Below are 15,098 nucleotides of genomic sequence, written 5' to 3' on the forward strand. Positions count from 1 at the left end.
AGCGACCAGATACCAACAAACTACGTGAGATTGTGGCAGTTTTTTCAATGAAGGAGGAAGGTTTAGTGGGCTTGGGCAAAGGCATAGAAGATGAGACGCCCACAGACGATCAGGACACTTCAAACACACTGGATTACATGGACCGGATTCTGATTTGGAAAGTTTGTGCCACTACCCTCATCGAGTCAGTGGAGATTACCAGGGAACCACCGAGAGCGCGAGTGAGCGATGTAAGCAGCGGTTCATTCAAATCACAGTTCAGACAAACTGTTAAAACTTCCTAAGCTAATGATAACAAGGTACGAGAATTCTGGTCACGTTATGATACAGCTATTCACAGAAATGATGCACTATGCAAGACAGACAAGTTTACTTACCTCAGATCCTACCCAACAGGAGCAGTAGCTAGAACTATTGCAGGACTTACAATGACAGATGCCAACTATGATGGCGCAATAAACTTACTCCAGAACCGCTTTGGGAAAAAGGACATTGTGATAAGTGCCCATATGTCCAAACTATTGAACTTGACATCTGTGAGATGATGATCTGATGTTGCAGCTTTGCGGCATTTGTATGATGAATGTGACATCCAGATACGCAGTTTGGAGTCCCTTGGAGTGCAGAGCGACACGTATAGCTGCCTGCTTTGTCCAGTGCTACTACAGCTTATTCCGGAGGACATCGCACTTGCCTACACCCGCCAACCAAAACCGACTAACGAATGGAAGGTGCCAGAGTTGATTCAATTCCTCCAAAATGAAATGCAAAGCAGTGAACGGGCACTTCAGCTTACCAAACCAGACCAGACTTTGAAGGATCTTAGCCCGCAACACAAGCATGTGAGTAAGACATCCTATGCCTGCGATAAACACAGAAAGTGGAGCGTCCCGTCCGCCTTGCATACAGCCAGCGCTGTCTCCCAGACCTGTGTGTATTGTGATAGCAGTGACCACAAACCAGAGAAGTGTCCCGAACATACAGTAAGTGCACGTAAGGATAAACTGAAAAAACTTGGATAGTGCAATCTCTGCTTCTGGCCAAAACACCTTGCTAAATACTGCAAAGTGCAAGTCTTGTGCAGCTTATGCAACCGGAAACACCACTTATCAGTTTGTGAGCAGTCTGAAGCTAAGTCAAGTATTGACTCTACCAATAATAGTGGAAATACAGAAGCTGTGTTGTCTTCTGTGAGAAGCCCTGCAAGGTTTAAGACAAAAACTCAGAACACAGTCCTGCTTCAGACAGTTAAAACATGGACTGTAGGACCAAAAGAGAGAAAGATAACTCAATGTCTGTTAGATGGAAGCAGCCAGCGTAGTTTCATTCACAGAAGTGTTGTAAAAGCCTTAGGACTGCCAGCTGTGAGGTAAGAGACGCTAAACCTCCATGTTTTTGGTTCCACCATCCCTGCAATGTTGTGAGAATTGAGCTAGAGAATATGTGGAACACGGAACAGAGACTTGAGATTGAAGCTGTAGAGACCCCTCAGTTGTGTACTGCTGTGATAAAGGTCCCAAGTGAGCCCATTCAAGCAGAGTTAAAGAAAAGAGGGCTGCGACTTGCAGACCTTCCACTAGAGGGTGCCACTGATCAAGGGTTGGAAGTGCTAATAGGAGCAGACTACTACTAACAAGCAGTTACTGTAAAGGTCCAAAGGGTCACAAATTCACTCGTGGCAGTCAAAAGCATTTTTGGATGACCTTTACAGGGACCAGTGAATACCTCCAGTGTTACGGACACCACTTGCATGCACATTATCTTGACCGAAGACAACCAGATTTCTCAGCAGTTGCAAGCATTCTGGGAAGTTGAGTCTTTGGGTATTGTAAACAAACAGGCAGAGAACCCAGAGGATTCAGAAATACTACAATACTTTGAACAGACTACAACATTTGAAAATGGACGCTACCAAATGGAGTTACCATGGGGATCTGGCAAGGACCAACTTCCAGACAACGTCAGAGTAGCAAAAAGACATTTTGAGACTCTTATGAGAAAACTAAAAACTGATGCAAACTTTTATGCCAGTTATGACAATGTAATACAGGACTACCTGCAGCAAGGGATCTGTGAGGAGGTGTCAGAGCATGAGACCAAGGAAGGGAACTAAGAGACTGTAAAATACTACATGCCACATCACACTGTTGTAAGAGAGGACAAGGCTACAACTAAACAGTGGTATTTGATGCATCCTCACATGAGGAAGGCAGCCCATCCCGCAATGACTGTTTGCACACTGGGCCGAATCTAAACCCAAACCTGCTAGATGTGCTTATTAACTTCAGATTGGACGAAATATCCTTTACTACTGATATAACCAAGGCTTTTCTTCGGATCTCTCTTGCTGAATGAGACAAGGACGCTGTTAGATTCCTGTGGATGCAGGGAACTCCAACTAAGGACTGTAAAAATGAGGTGTGTGTCCTGAGAAGGAACAGAGTTGTTTTTGGAGTGTCCATTCCTGCTCGCTGCCACCATCAAAACCCATCTCAAGCAGTTTGAAACAGAACAACCAAAGACAGTGCAGATACTCAGTGACTCTGTATGTAGATGACTTTATTCCGAGCTCACCGACTGTACAAGAAGCTCTAGAGGTGACACCACAGCAAAGGACATTCTCTCTCAGGCAGGCATGAACCTCTGCAAATGGGTTACCAACTCGTCTGACCTGAGGGGCATGTGGAAAGAGACTGGAATAGAGTTCAATGGAGAAGCAGATCCGTGTGGAAATGTGCTCAAAGTGCTAGGAGAAGTTTGGAGACCAGAGAGAGATGAATTTGCCTTTCATCAAAAGGAACTGGTAGACATTTTAAACAAAGAAAACACAAAGAGAAGTGTACTGAAAATATCAGTATATATCAGCCCACATATCTGACCCCATTGGGTTTCTCACTCCCTTTACTGTCAGAGTTAAGTGCCTTTTCCAAGAAATGTAGGAGAGATGGCTCAGTTGGGACGAACTGTTACCCCCTGAGTTGAGAAATGGGAACAGTGGTGTATGGCGCTACCACTGCTCCACCTTGTGGTCATTCCCAGGTGGTACCACGTTGAGATTCACCAAGAGCCACATACTGTTAAGTTGCATGTCTACTGTGATGCAAGTGAAAAGGCTTACAGTGCTATGGCATATATACAAGGACAAAACAGACAAGGAGAAACTATTACCAGTTTCGTGTCATCCAAATCCCGGGTTGCACCCTTAAAGAAAATTACATTACCTCGCTTGGAGTTTATGGGTGCACTTATTGGAGCAAGATTAGGGAACAGTCTTCTCAAACCACTGAACATGGAGAAGAACCAGCTCTACATGTGGACAGACTCAATTATCACTCTTCACTGTATCCGCAGCTCAGCCCAGCGGTGGAGGCCATTCATGGCCAACAGAGTGGCTGAAATACAAGGACTCACAAACCCGGAGTTGTGGTCCCACTGTGCTGGCAAGGTGAACCCTGCAGACTTACCCACACGAGGTCAGCATGCACAGAACCTTATCGAAAGCAAGCTGTCGTGGAGTGGACCCACTGCACTGTCTACAACTGAAAGGGAACTGGACACTGATAATGGGTTTGTGCTGAATGAGGTAAACGCTGAACTGAAATCTAAGTATCAGACTATTGTCCAACTCACTAGCACTGAACAAACTGTACCTTTGTTGAATTTAGAACGGTAGAGCAAACTCGGGACCATGTTAAGAATCACTGAAATAGTTTGTAACTAACAAGGTCTGATCAGAATGCTCAGGGAGAGTTAACTACTGAAGAGATTTTTGCTGCTGAAATGTACTGGGTAAAAGTTACACAGAGTTGTTTTATCTCTGAGATATCCCAGCTAAGGTCAAACCAAAATGTGAAAGGAGACTCTAAAATCAAAGGCTTGAAACCATTCTTAGATGACAATGGTCTACTAAGTGTTGGGGGAAGACTACAGAACACCCCTGGGTACTACCAACAAATCACAGGTATTCTGAGCTATTGGTTCAGTCATGTCATGATAAGGTGATGCATTCTGGTGTTAGAGACACATTGATGCAAGTCAGAGAACATTGCTGGAGTTTGAGAGGGAGACAGCTTGTAAATTGCATTGTTTCTGCTTGTTACCTTTGGAGAAAACTATAGGTTAAAGCAGTACAGCAGATTACTGCTCCTTTACCAAGGGATAGAGTAACTGAGTCACCTCCTTTTGAAGTTACTGCAAAGATTTTGCGGGACCCTTGTATGTTGAAAGTAAGGGACAGTCGGTAAAAGCATTAATCGCACTGTTTACATGTGCAGTAACCAGAGCAGTGTGTTTGGAATTGGTCTCAGATATGACCACAGAGAACTTTCCATTGTCTCTGAAGAGGTTCATTGCAAGACGAGGGCTATGTAGGATCATGTACTCTGATAATGTGAGAACATTTAAAAGAGCCGACAAAGATTTGAAAGAGTTATGGCAAACTATCAAAGGGTCAGAGCTCACTGCATTTTTTTACTGACAAAGGAATCACCTGGAAGTTCATTGCTGAGCGGGCAGCTTGGTGGGGGGGCTTCTGGGAAAGGTTTGTGAGATCTGTAAAAACATCTTTGAAAAGGGTACTGTGGAAAGCCTCATTGAACTATGAGGAACTCACAACGGTACTTACTGAGGTTGAGGTAGTGTTGAATTCTAGACCTGTTTTATGTGCATAGTGATGCATTAGAGCCTCAACCACTTACCCCTTCTCACTTCCTTGTTGGTAAACACCTGACTTCCTTGCCACCAAAGACTGTTCCTTCACCAGTTCAGGTACTCACAGCAAATACTGAGCAACTCGGTAGAAGGGAGAAATACCGGCAGAGACTATTGACAATTAATGGACTTGAAATCAGCTCACAAGGTAGACGCCAACCCCAACAGCGCTTAAAGTAGGAGTTGTTGTTCTCATTGGGGAGGACAACACACCCAGACAGATTTGGAAAATGGATAGCGTTGTAGAGGTCTTTCCAGGTAGGGATGGTCTCATACGCTCCTGTAACGTTCGCACTGCTACAGGTAGTATATTTAGGAGGCCTGTTCAATTATTATACCCCCTAGAGATTGGTTAAAGGTAATTAGCCAACACAGATGAAGAGTTCATCTGGTGGGAGGATGTTGTGACTTATTATTATTATTGTGTTATTTGTGTTTAAATGCTGGTTACATGATTACATATTGATTATAAAAGGTTGTGATTATCAAGCATGGGTACGCAGAACTGTATTAGTGCCAGGAGTGTTTGTTTTACCAGAAGTGTTCTCAACTGTATCCAAGAAATGGTGAGTTCTTGATTTTATTAATAAAGAACCTGAACTGTAACGTTCAGAAAAGACAGCTGAGCCTCCGTTGTGATTGAAGAAGCTGTCACTATGTAATAGCCATAAATGCTTCAAGAACCCAATAATCGCATCCACCTTAACGGCTTGGTGGAAAAATTCATAATCGACAGGGTCCCAATTAGCTCCCAGTATGCTCTCCCCAATCTGGCATAATCTAGATTTCAAAATTAACAATACACCTCTTCATTTTAGCACATGTGAACAACATGGATAGACCACCTACAACAACTATTTAACGATGTTTTGAGGACACAAACTGTTCCAAGAATTCCAAATAAGACGGAAACTTTCTTCCATCCATCCATCCATTTTCTGAGCCGCTTCTCCTCACTAGGGTCGTGGGCGTGCTGGAGCCTATCCCAGCTGTCATCGGGCAGGAGGCAGGGTACACCCGGAACTGGTTGCCAGCCAATCGCAGGGCACATACAAACAAACAACCATTCGCACTCACAGTCACACCTACGGGCAATTTAGAGTCTCCAATTAATGCATGTTTTTGGGATGTGGGAGGAAACCGGAGTGCCCGGAGATAATCCACGCAGGCATGGGGAGAACATGCAAACTCCACACAGGCGTGGCCGGGGATTGAACCCGGATCCTCAGAACTGTGAGGCTGACGCTCTAACCAGTTGTCCAACGTGCCGCCGGAAACTTTCTTCAATACAGTAAATTAAAAGCAGCAATAAAAAAAAGAATACCAACACTCCAGAGCACCCTTGAACTGCCAGAGTTTGTCTAGCAAATATTGAACCTTCTTCCGCAAAGGAAAAAAAAATAAAAACATCTCCCGAAAGTTTATAAATTAATTTCATGCACTAAATCAATGCACCAATCACTAAATGGGAAGAAGACCTTTCCATGTCCGCTGACTGTAACTCCTGGATACAGATATGTAACAATAGGTTTAGAATGACAAAAAGCACAAATTTACATCTGATATAATATAAAGTGCTCCATAGAACACATTTTACTCAGTATACTATGCATAAAATGAGTGATATAATATAAAGTGCTCCATAGAACACACTTTACTCAGTATACTATCCATAAAATGGGCTTTTCTCAATCTAATAATTGCGCGCAATGCACCAAAAATACCCCAGACACCTATTTTCATGGTATATGGGAATGTACAACAATTCAATGCTTTTGGTCTTCGGTTACACAGAAACTCTCATATTTTTAATTTCAGGATTCCACATTCCCCAAGATTGTGCATACTTGGCGACTTAAGCACAATCGACCTTTCCTAATAAATATTCACAATCATTACTTGTGGCGTGAGCTACTGCCAAGAAAACAATTATATTAAACTGGAAAAACAAACATGCTATTAACATCAATCACTGGCTAAATCTCATTGTACAATATATTTGGTAAGAAGAAAATATCAGCAGAACAAAAAAATCAATTATATGTATAGCGAGTTACCTCTGGGGACACATATCCAGGGGTTCCTGGGGGACCGGTACGGGGTCGGGAGGGTGAGGGTGTCGGCCTGGGTTTGAGCATGTCAGTGCTGTTTCCCGGTCCGGGCGCCCTGCCCCTCCGCCCTGCCTGCCCCCCTGGATTTTAATGCACCACATACACCCATCTCTGGGGGACAGTGGGTCTTGGGTGGGGGGAATTTGGCTGTTAGGCAGCAGTTGACTGGGAGCCCCGCCCTGCCCCCTCGGCCCACTGGCCTCTCCAGATTTGAATGCACCACTCGGTGGGAGCATTGATACACGGGGTAGGGCCAATTACTGCCAGTCGGGGACCTGCCAGTCATAGTAACAGAGTGGGAGGTGGGTTCTCACTAGCTTTATGGTGGTGCTCCTGAGGCTGGGCCCTCCAGGCTGGATGACTGCTTGGCATTGGGGCTCCCCTCTCATGCCCGCGGCTGCTCACTGGGTTACCTCCCTTATCGTTCCCTTGTCGGGTGCCCCTATCCGCCCTACTTTCCAACAAACAAGGGACACCGTGCCACCCTCTGGCTGGGCGGGACTGGCTGCATCGTGGGCCCTGCAGGTTGGGGGGGGGAGTCTTGCTCTCCTGGGGGCGGGCGGGGTAATTGACGGGGCGCGTGGGTAATTAATAATAGTAGCGAGCGACATTTAGATCATTCTAACAGAGTAAAAGTGCCATTACGTCTTCACCGCGGCAGAGATGTTTTTTCTGGTCTCGACAACTCCTGTGACTTATCCAAAGCAGGTCCCGAGCTCACAGGCAGAACCTCAGGCCGGTGCGCTTGCATATTCGTCCGCCGTGGAGTAATATTCAGAAATTACATCTGTGTGGTTAGTGGATGTATGGAATGTATCTAGGTGCCAGCATTCAAGGAGTACGAAACAGCCTATGACAAATGGCGACTGAACTCCGATTCACATAAATGGCCTATATTGAGTTCAAAACGGCGGATTTCGCCAAAAGATGACTGATTTGTATGTATGTTATGTGTGTGTTCAGGGTGTACCCCGCCTCTCACTCAGAGTCAGCTGGGATAGGTTCCAGCACACCAGTGAACCTTGTGCAGATAAGCAGAACATAAAATGGGTGGATGAATGAATGGTCTGTGTGCATTTGTCCTGTGAGTGGTTATGTGTATACAGTGAGGGGCTGAAAAAAATATTTAAAATAAATAAATAAATAAATGTTTTTAAATATCGTCTAATTAGGCTAAGTCGACCACAAAAATTGGTCGAAGCAAAAATGGTAATAAAAGCAAATTTGCGCTGCATAGAGCCAATTTGCGTCACCGGGAACAATTTGGCCACTGTTTTGTTGCAGACGGACGCACTGCTGGACAAGTGAAAAACATTGACAAAAATGACAGACACTATTTGATGTATAATGTACATAATACATGATGTATGAGTGAACTGAATGGTAGTTAGTTGTTTGTTTTTCCGACAATGGTAATTGCCAGTGTGCTAATGCTAATCGCGAATGCTTACCATTTAGCAAAAGCTATTTTTGTTGTCAACTTCTGTACAGAGTTTATACCATACACTCAGTACGAACATATCCAGTTTAAAGATAGACGCTCACCCCTCATAAATGAGAATAAAATGAATGCTATTAATATAAAAAAGAAAAGGTGGGAGGCGAGGGGGATGATTACTTGCCTACTCGACAAAATATCTATAGGTTAATAGATTCTAAAAAGATTCGATCGTGACAGCCCAAGTACATTGCTAAACAAATCCTCCACCCACTTTAAGATTTATGCCACAGTTACCCTAAATTAACAACACTGGTAATTACCAAAATCATTTGTCATTTGTATGTTTCCGCAGCACGGAATCACTACACAGTAAAAACACCCGATCAATTAAACTTACACACACACACAATCCTATCTACACACAAACACTATCCCATCTATCCTCGAGGTCAACAGTGATGCTAATGGAATTCAAACACTTACCTTTAGTGCAGGCACAAAGGCGGTCAGTCCCAGAGCAATAAGTTACAGAGACAAAGGGGTCTATGTCTTCCACTGCTCCCTCTTTCTTCGGGGGTTCCACCTTGGTTAGAACCTCCAACGTAGACAGGTCAAGAATCAATATATTCCCACCCTGTGTAGTCACCACCAAGTGGCCCAGGCCTACCACCTCTTGTTTCTTGGACTCTTTAAGACTGTTGGAGGGAGTGGTAGCAGTGGCACTGCTGCTGGTTGTGGCTGCTCCACTCGCAGTACGAGTTAAATTGGCAGCAGAGCATGCCAAGCCGATTCCAAAGCGTGATGTGCCATTTTTTGAACCAGAAGGAGCTTCCTCTGGAGTCCCCTCGCTGTCATCTTCCCTGCTGTCGAGCACATCTGGAGGAAGCAGGATAAGGGAGGTAATTGCATCACAGGGCTGACATATCTGCTGCACCTTGACAGGTTCCTCATCCAAGGTTACAATACGGGTAGAGTAGTTGAGCTTATAGAGTGCAAGATAGCCTCCACCGCTTGGGCACGTTTGCTGTTGGTCCCCTGAAGGTAGGATGAAGGTGGATTGAGGAGGTGTGCCCTCTTGGTGGTTGCCTTCCACCCCATTGGCAACTGGATGTCGGGTGTCCCCTTTCTGCTGGCTGCAGAGGGCAGAGTGCAGGCGGTTGAGATTGTTCAGGGCTTCGACTTGGTTTGCCCCACTCAAAGAGTCTACATTGCATGGCTGCAGCCCGACTAGAAGGTGTACACCATCCCAGCATGGCGTAATTGAGTCCACACAAAGATTATCCTCTTCTAGCTGTTTGGGCAATCTCAAGCACTGTACTAGCGTTCCAGGTCGAGGCGGGGCAGAGGAGGCAGCGGCAGCTAAGGTGTTCCATTTGTCCATCTGACCGTCAAAGCCTGCCAGATTAGTTGCAGAGTCAGCAAATTGTTGAATGTAAGTGATGGGCGGATCCTGAAGAAGAAGCTGCTCATGTGAGTCAAACTCCATCTCAATAATTTGTGGCACAGTGAAGCTCTCATCGTGGAGACCCTTGCTCATTAGGTTGTTCATTTGAGCAAACACCTGCCCTGAGCTCTTGTCATCTGTCTCTCTGATACTGTACAGCAACAGCACAGGTAAAGTCCTGCGCATAGATGACACAGAAGAAGGACTTGGAGGCTGAGAACGTACCAAGTTAGAGAAGCACTGTTCCGGGGCAGCCGTCTGGGAATTACAAATATCTATTTCCATGGGACCTTGGTCCTGGATAGGCCCTGCTTGGAAGGGCTCAGGGCCCTGAGTTCTACTTGAACTATCATACACCCTGCGAGTTGATGATGGGACTGTGGGGTGTGGTCCAGTTGTGGAGTTGCTAGATGCTGTGCGGTAACTGAACAGGCCTCCGGCCAGCAAGCAGGGGAAAGGAATGTTGTGGTGCTCGGGGACTTTGTCCTTTGCTTTGGCCTGGTTGTGGGCCTTGGTTTTATTCAGTGAGGGATTAGCACCCAGCTCCTCCAGGTCTTTGACTGTGTCCTCCAGCACACTGGCCACCACCTCCCACTGCAGTTTCTCTGGCTGCTGGAGTACACTGAGCGCCGTCACTCCTAGGCTCACATCCATGCCCTCCCACTGAGAAGGTTGACCTGTAAGAGAGACAAAATATATTAAGAAAGTACATACAAATCTTCAAACTTGGACTTATAACAATGTCAAGACAGAAGGCACCAGACTGATAGATGAAAAAAGAAATGACAAAAACACATTCCGTGTGTGGGCGGCATACCTGTTACTGACTCGGACCGGGAATGCTCATCGCTATCTGAATCCTCCAACTGGTCATCACTTAAAGAAAACAAACAAAAAAACAAATAACTAAATAAATTGGTAGTGGACAGGAAACTACCAAAATACAATAATGCAACACAAAAAAAAAATGAAGTGAATCTCTAAAAGATACATTTACAACCATCAAATTGTTAAAAGATCACTCGAGACAATGTTTTTTTAAATGTATAGTTTTCCATGCAGTCAGTCAAACAAACGAACAAATCTTACTAGAATTCATCTCAAAGAGAATTTATATGTTTTCTCTGTTTTTCTGATGCCACCATAAAGGGTGCAAAAAAGAAAAATTGTGATAATGACATCACCTTGACCTGAGTAAAGTGTGGCCCAGGGGCCACGTCCGTACCTAAGCAGCCTCCGACCAGCCCTTGCAAAGTCTTTACCAAGTCAAAATAAAATGTAAACTATGCACTGCTTTTATTTTGAAAGTGGGGCTTTTATTGTGATGTGGTGTGTGTGGCGTGTGGGCAGTACAAACAAGCAAAAGCAACAGCTTGTGGGTTCAATGTTGCCAACTTAGTAAATGTCACAGAATTAGGAGACTTTTTCGACTTATCGAACAAGTAAGGTGGATTTGCCCTCATAATAATTTGGCAGTCCCAACTCGGAACACCTAGAATAAATTGGCGTTTGGTGTGATGGTGGTGTGATGGCAAGCACAATTTTAAAACTAGATACACACCATGTTTTTTGTGAATGTTGATTAAGCAGTAATAGGTATATATGTGCATATAGTGGCCCACTGCTATTTGTGTGGGATATGGACCGGGCAGACAAATGACGAATATCTGTGAATAATTGACGCCCATTATAATTGCATTAAAAAAATAAAATAAAAACCCAAATAATTCTTGAATAAGCAGGTATACACCGCCAATAAGTATTTTCCATGAAAAACGAGGGTTGGTTGAATAAAAAAAAAAAAAAAGGAAAAAAATCTGTAAATAGGCAAATCCATGGGTGGCAAACCGCGTATAGGCGAGGGTCCACTGTGTATGTAATTTTAATGACTGCTTAGAATTTTGAATTATTTCCCTGCGATTGGCTGGCCACCAGTAAAGGCAAGGGTGCACCTCGCCTCTCACCCAAAGTCAGCTGGGAGAAGCTCCACATTACTAATGAGGATATGCAGTATAGAAAATGAATGGATGGATGGATTTCCAAAATGTAACAACAGTCATAAATAAAGGCTTTAGGTGGTTGACCATTGTGTTTAAACACAAACAATTCAGAGGTCAACCAGCATCACAGAACAGAGTGGTAAACTTTAAAAGTGAGGCTCACCTATCTCCCTCAAGCTTGGGCAGATCTGAGCACAAGGAAGACTCCTCAAGCCAGGCTAAAGTGGGTCTCCTAGACTCGGTCAAGGTCTGCTGGCTGTGCTCACCACCACACAGGATCAGCTCCCTCAGGATGGTCGGGTCATATGGATTAATGTCAAACTTCAGGTGTACCTGTTTGTAATAGCATGCATACAGTGAGTCTGACCATTCAGTACTACCATTTATATCTGAAACTCTTCATACAAGGCACAGCACGGATAATACGAAGTTTAATCTGACCTTCATCATTTTGGAGATGTCCCAAATACAGATCTTGCCTCTCTTTGTTGCAACAGCCAAAAACTGTGGGCAGCTGCCAAAGCCGTAGCAGGCAATTTTGTCTGAACTGTCAGGACTGTTTGGAAACTGAGCGGGACTGGTTGCCAGTGTCACTGACAAAGGAACATTTTGTGTGTGCTCACCCTTTACAAATGGGCAATTGGGAGAATGTCGCTCATGTTCAGACCTGGGGATGATGGAGAAATGCTAAATGGCATACATACAGTACATATAGTATTATGCGTGTGTAGAACACACTTTAACACTATGAGATGCTCAATACGTTCTGTAGTCAATGATATTCACTCACCAAGGCTCATCCGTTGGTTCCCAACATACCAAACATACACTGCAGGTAAAACACATGGCTCTGTCGTCCCCTGATGAGGCAGGCTATACGAAGAGAGGAAGGGTCAATGTGGTTTTTAATCACTTGCACAGCTGTACTACCAATTCTGTAACTTGACACATGAATAGATGATAGTGTGCTCCAGCATATTTTTTGTTCATGTTAAATGTACTTTAAAGGGCAGCATCATCTTGTATTGGTATCATAAACCACCATCTATGATCAATTGAGCAAAAGATAGATGTTTTTACTCAGAGGTGACAGGTGTAGAGAGTTCTCTCTGAACGTACCTGGTGGTAAAACCCTGCCTGAGCCATTGGATCAGGTTGAGCCCACCGGTACCCGGCATGTGGCCATGATGTAAACGTCTCCCTCCTGTTGGCCTCACTGTACATTAAAGATCTATAGGGGACAAAGAGCATCAGAATAACATCTCATATACAGGAAATGATGTAACGTACACTTGATTATAGTTGACAGTGCAAAAAAATAATTATCCCGTGGGGATGAATTTTCTAATCATTCAGTCATTCACTCATTTTCTACAACGTATCCTGTTTGGGGTCACGGGTGAGCTAGAGGATATCCCAGCGGAATTTGGACAAGACCCAGCATGCGTTATCTGTTCCTCGAATAAGGACTGAATTTTGGAAAAGAGCTTTCAGCTTTACTGAACCTACGGCATGGACTACTCTGCTGACTATATTGAAACTCTCTGAACTTTTTCCACTTCCGCTCTATGCTGAGGGACTTCCAGATTAAGACCACCAAACAGTACATGTGTTTTAAATGTTTAATTGTTGCTGTGTTATTTGAAAAACATCATTGGACCTTAATTGACACAGTCTAGCTGCTGCTGACCTTTTGGCCAAGTCACCCTTGTGAAAGAGATCCTGATCTCAATGGGTTTTATCTGGTTAAATAAATAAATAAATAAAAAATACAACCTGGACTGGCCACCAGTCAATCACAAGTCATATGTATAAACACAAGATTCACACTCATATTCACACCTATGGTCAAGTCAGTCTTCAATGTATCTAGTATACATGTTTTTAGAATGTGGGGGGACACCGGCATACACAGAGAAAGCCAACAAAAGCACACAGAGAACATGCAAACTCCACAGAAAATGGCTAAAGGTTGAGCTTCCCACCGAGAACTCAGAACCTCTCTGCTGTGAAGTAGACAAGCCAAAAACATTGCCCATTTGTATCCTGAATCAAGTTCAAATATAAGTCTCTTCCTCCATCCATACATAACAGGGAACTGATACCCTAAAATCTAAAATAAAACCTTTGTTTAGGCTTGACCAAAACAATGACGAAAAACAAAATTTAACCAAATTTTCCCTCGCCTGCACCATGTCACAGTTCCCTCCTCTGGAGCAAGGCCTGGAGGTGGGGCTCAAGGCTGAGCACCCATGGAGCCTGGCCGGGCACTGAGACAAAACCTCGAACATCGGAGTCTGGTAGGGCTATGAAGAACGACTTAAGGAAATTCACATAAGACCTATATGGGTGTTCTGGAGAAGAGAGTCTATTAGGAATGTGAACGTCAGACTTAGGAGCAGTGTGCTTTTTGTCCTGGCTCTGGAACAGTAGACTAGGTCTACACCCTCAGAAGGGTCCTGGAGGTTGCATGGGAGTTTGCTAAACCAGTCTACATGTGATTTGTAGACATGTGCACACCATTCAACCCTGTCCCTATCTGATTAATGTGGAGGGGGCTCTGGGAGTATGGGGTATTGGAACCCGATACAGGCCGTGTACAACCAGTGCCAGAGTTGAGTACACATTGCCGGCAGTTAAGTCGGATTTGTTTCCAGTGAGGGTTGGACTCCACCAAGGCTGCCCTTTGGCATAAATTTTGTTCAGAACCTTTACTGATAAACTTTCTAGGTCCAGCCAAGACATTGAGGGGGTTTCATTTTAGCAGAGGTGGATAGAGTAGCCAAATTCAAGTATTCAAGTAAGAGTACTGTTATTTTAGAATAATATGACTCAAGTAAAAGTAAAAAGTAGTCATCCAAATATTTGAGTAAGAGTAAGAAAGTACTCAATGAAAAAAGTACAAGAGTAACTTGAGTAACTTCTGATTTTGTATTTTATTAAATGTATTTTTTATTTTTATTTTTTAAATCAGAAAATGAACATCATATAAAATAAAAAAAGAAAAATATATGGGAGTCGATGCACACCTGCCACCATTTAAATTTTTTAACTGCAACAATTCAGAGGTCAACCACTCATTGTGACTTGAGTATCGATCCTTCTTCACATAAATACTCAAGTAAAAAGTACGGTGCATTTAAAGTACTGCGACAAGTACAGTTTATTTAAAACGTTACTTGAATAAATGTAGCGCGTTACTACCCACCTCTGCATTTTTGTGACCTTAGTCTCTGCTGAGGTGGCGCAGAGGATGTGGTTCTGTTGGCTTCATCAAGCCATGATTTCCAACTATCACTGAATAGGTTCGCAGCAGTCATTTAAGTCAGTGAAATTCATCTTAAAATTACCGTATTTTCACGACCATAAGGCACACCTAAAATATTCTTCAA

General features: G+C 43.8%; 1 protein-coding gene across 6 annotated transcripts in view; it reads right to left on the reverse strand.

The window, feature by feature from the left end:
* The window catches only part of birc6 (baculoviral IAP repeat containing 6), a 184,394-nt gene that overhangs the window by 150,284 nt on the left and 19,012 nt on the right, over window positions 1-15,098 (reverse strand). For all 6 annotated transcript variants that reach the window (XM_061690491.1, XM_061690495.1, XM_061690492.1 and 3 more), the window contains 6 exons: window positions 12,826-12,937; window positions 12,497-12,579; window positions 12,148-12,373; window positions 11,870-12,039; window positions 10,524-10,582; window positions 8,746-10,383 (listed from right to left, as the gene is read on the reverse strand). In XM_061690491.1, coding sequence (XP_061546475.1) covers window positions 8,746-10,383; window positions 10,524-10,582; window positions 11,870-12,039; window positions 12,148-12,373; window positions 12,497-12,579; window positions 12,826-12,937 — 2,288 coding nt within the window. The remainder of the gene's footprint in view (window positions 1-8,745; window positions 10,384-10,523; window positions 10,583-11,869; window positions 12,040-12,147; window positions 12,374-12,496; window positions 12,580-12,825; window positions 12,938-15,098) is intronic.

The sequence above is a fragment of the Phycodurus eques genome, chromosome 11 (assembly GCF_024500275.1).
Source record: "Phycodurus eques isolate BA_2022a chromosome 11, UOR_Pequ_1.1, whole genome shotgun sequence".
Classification (NCBI taxonomy): domain Eukaryota; kingdom Metazoa; phylum Chordata; class Actinopteri; order Syngnathiformes; family Syngnathidae; genus Phycodurus; species Phycodurus eques.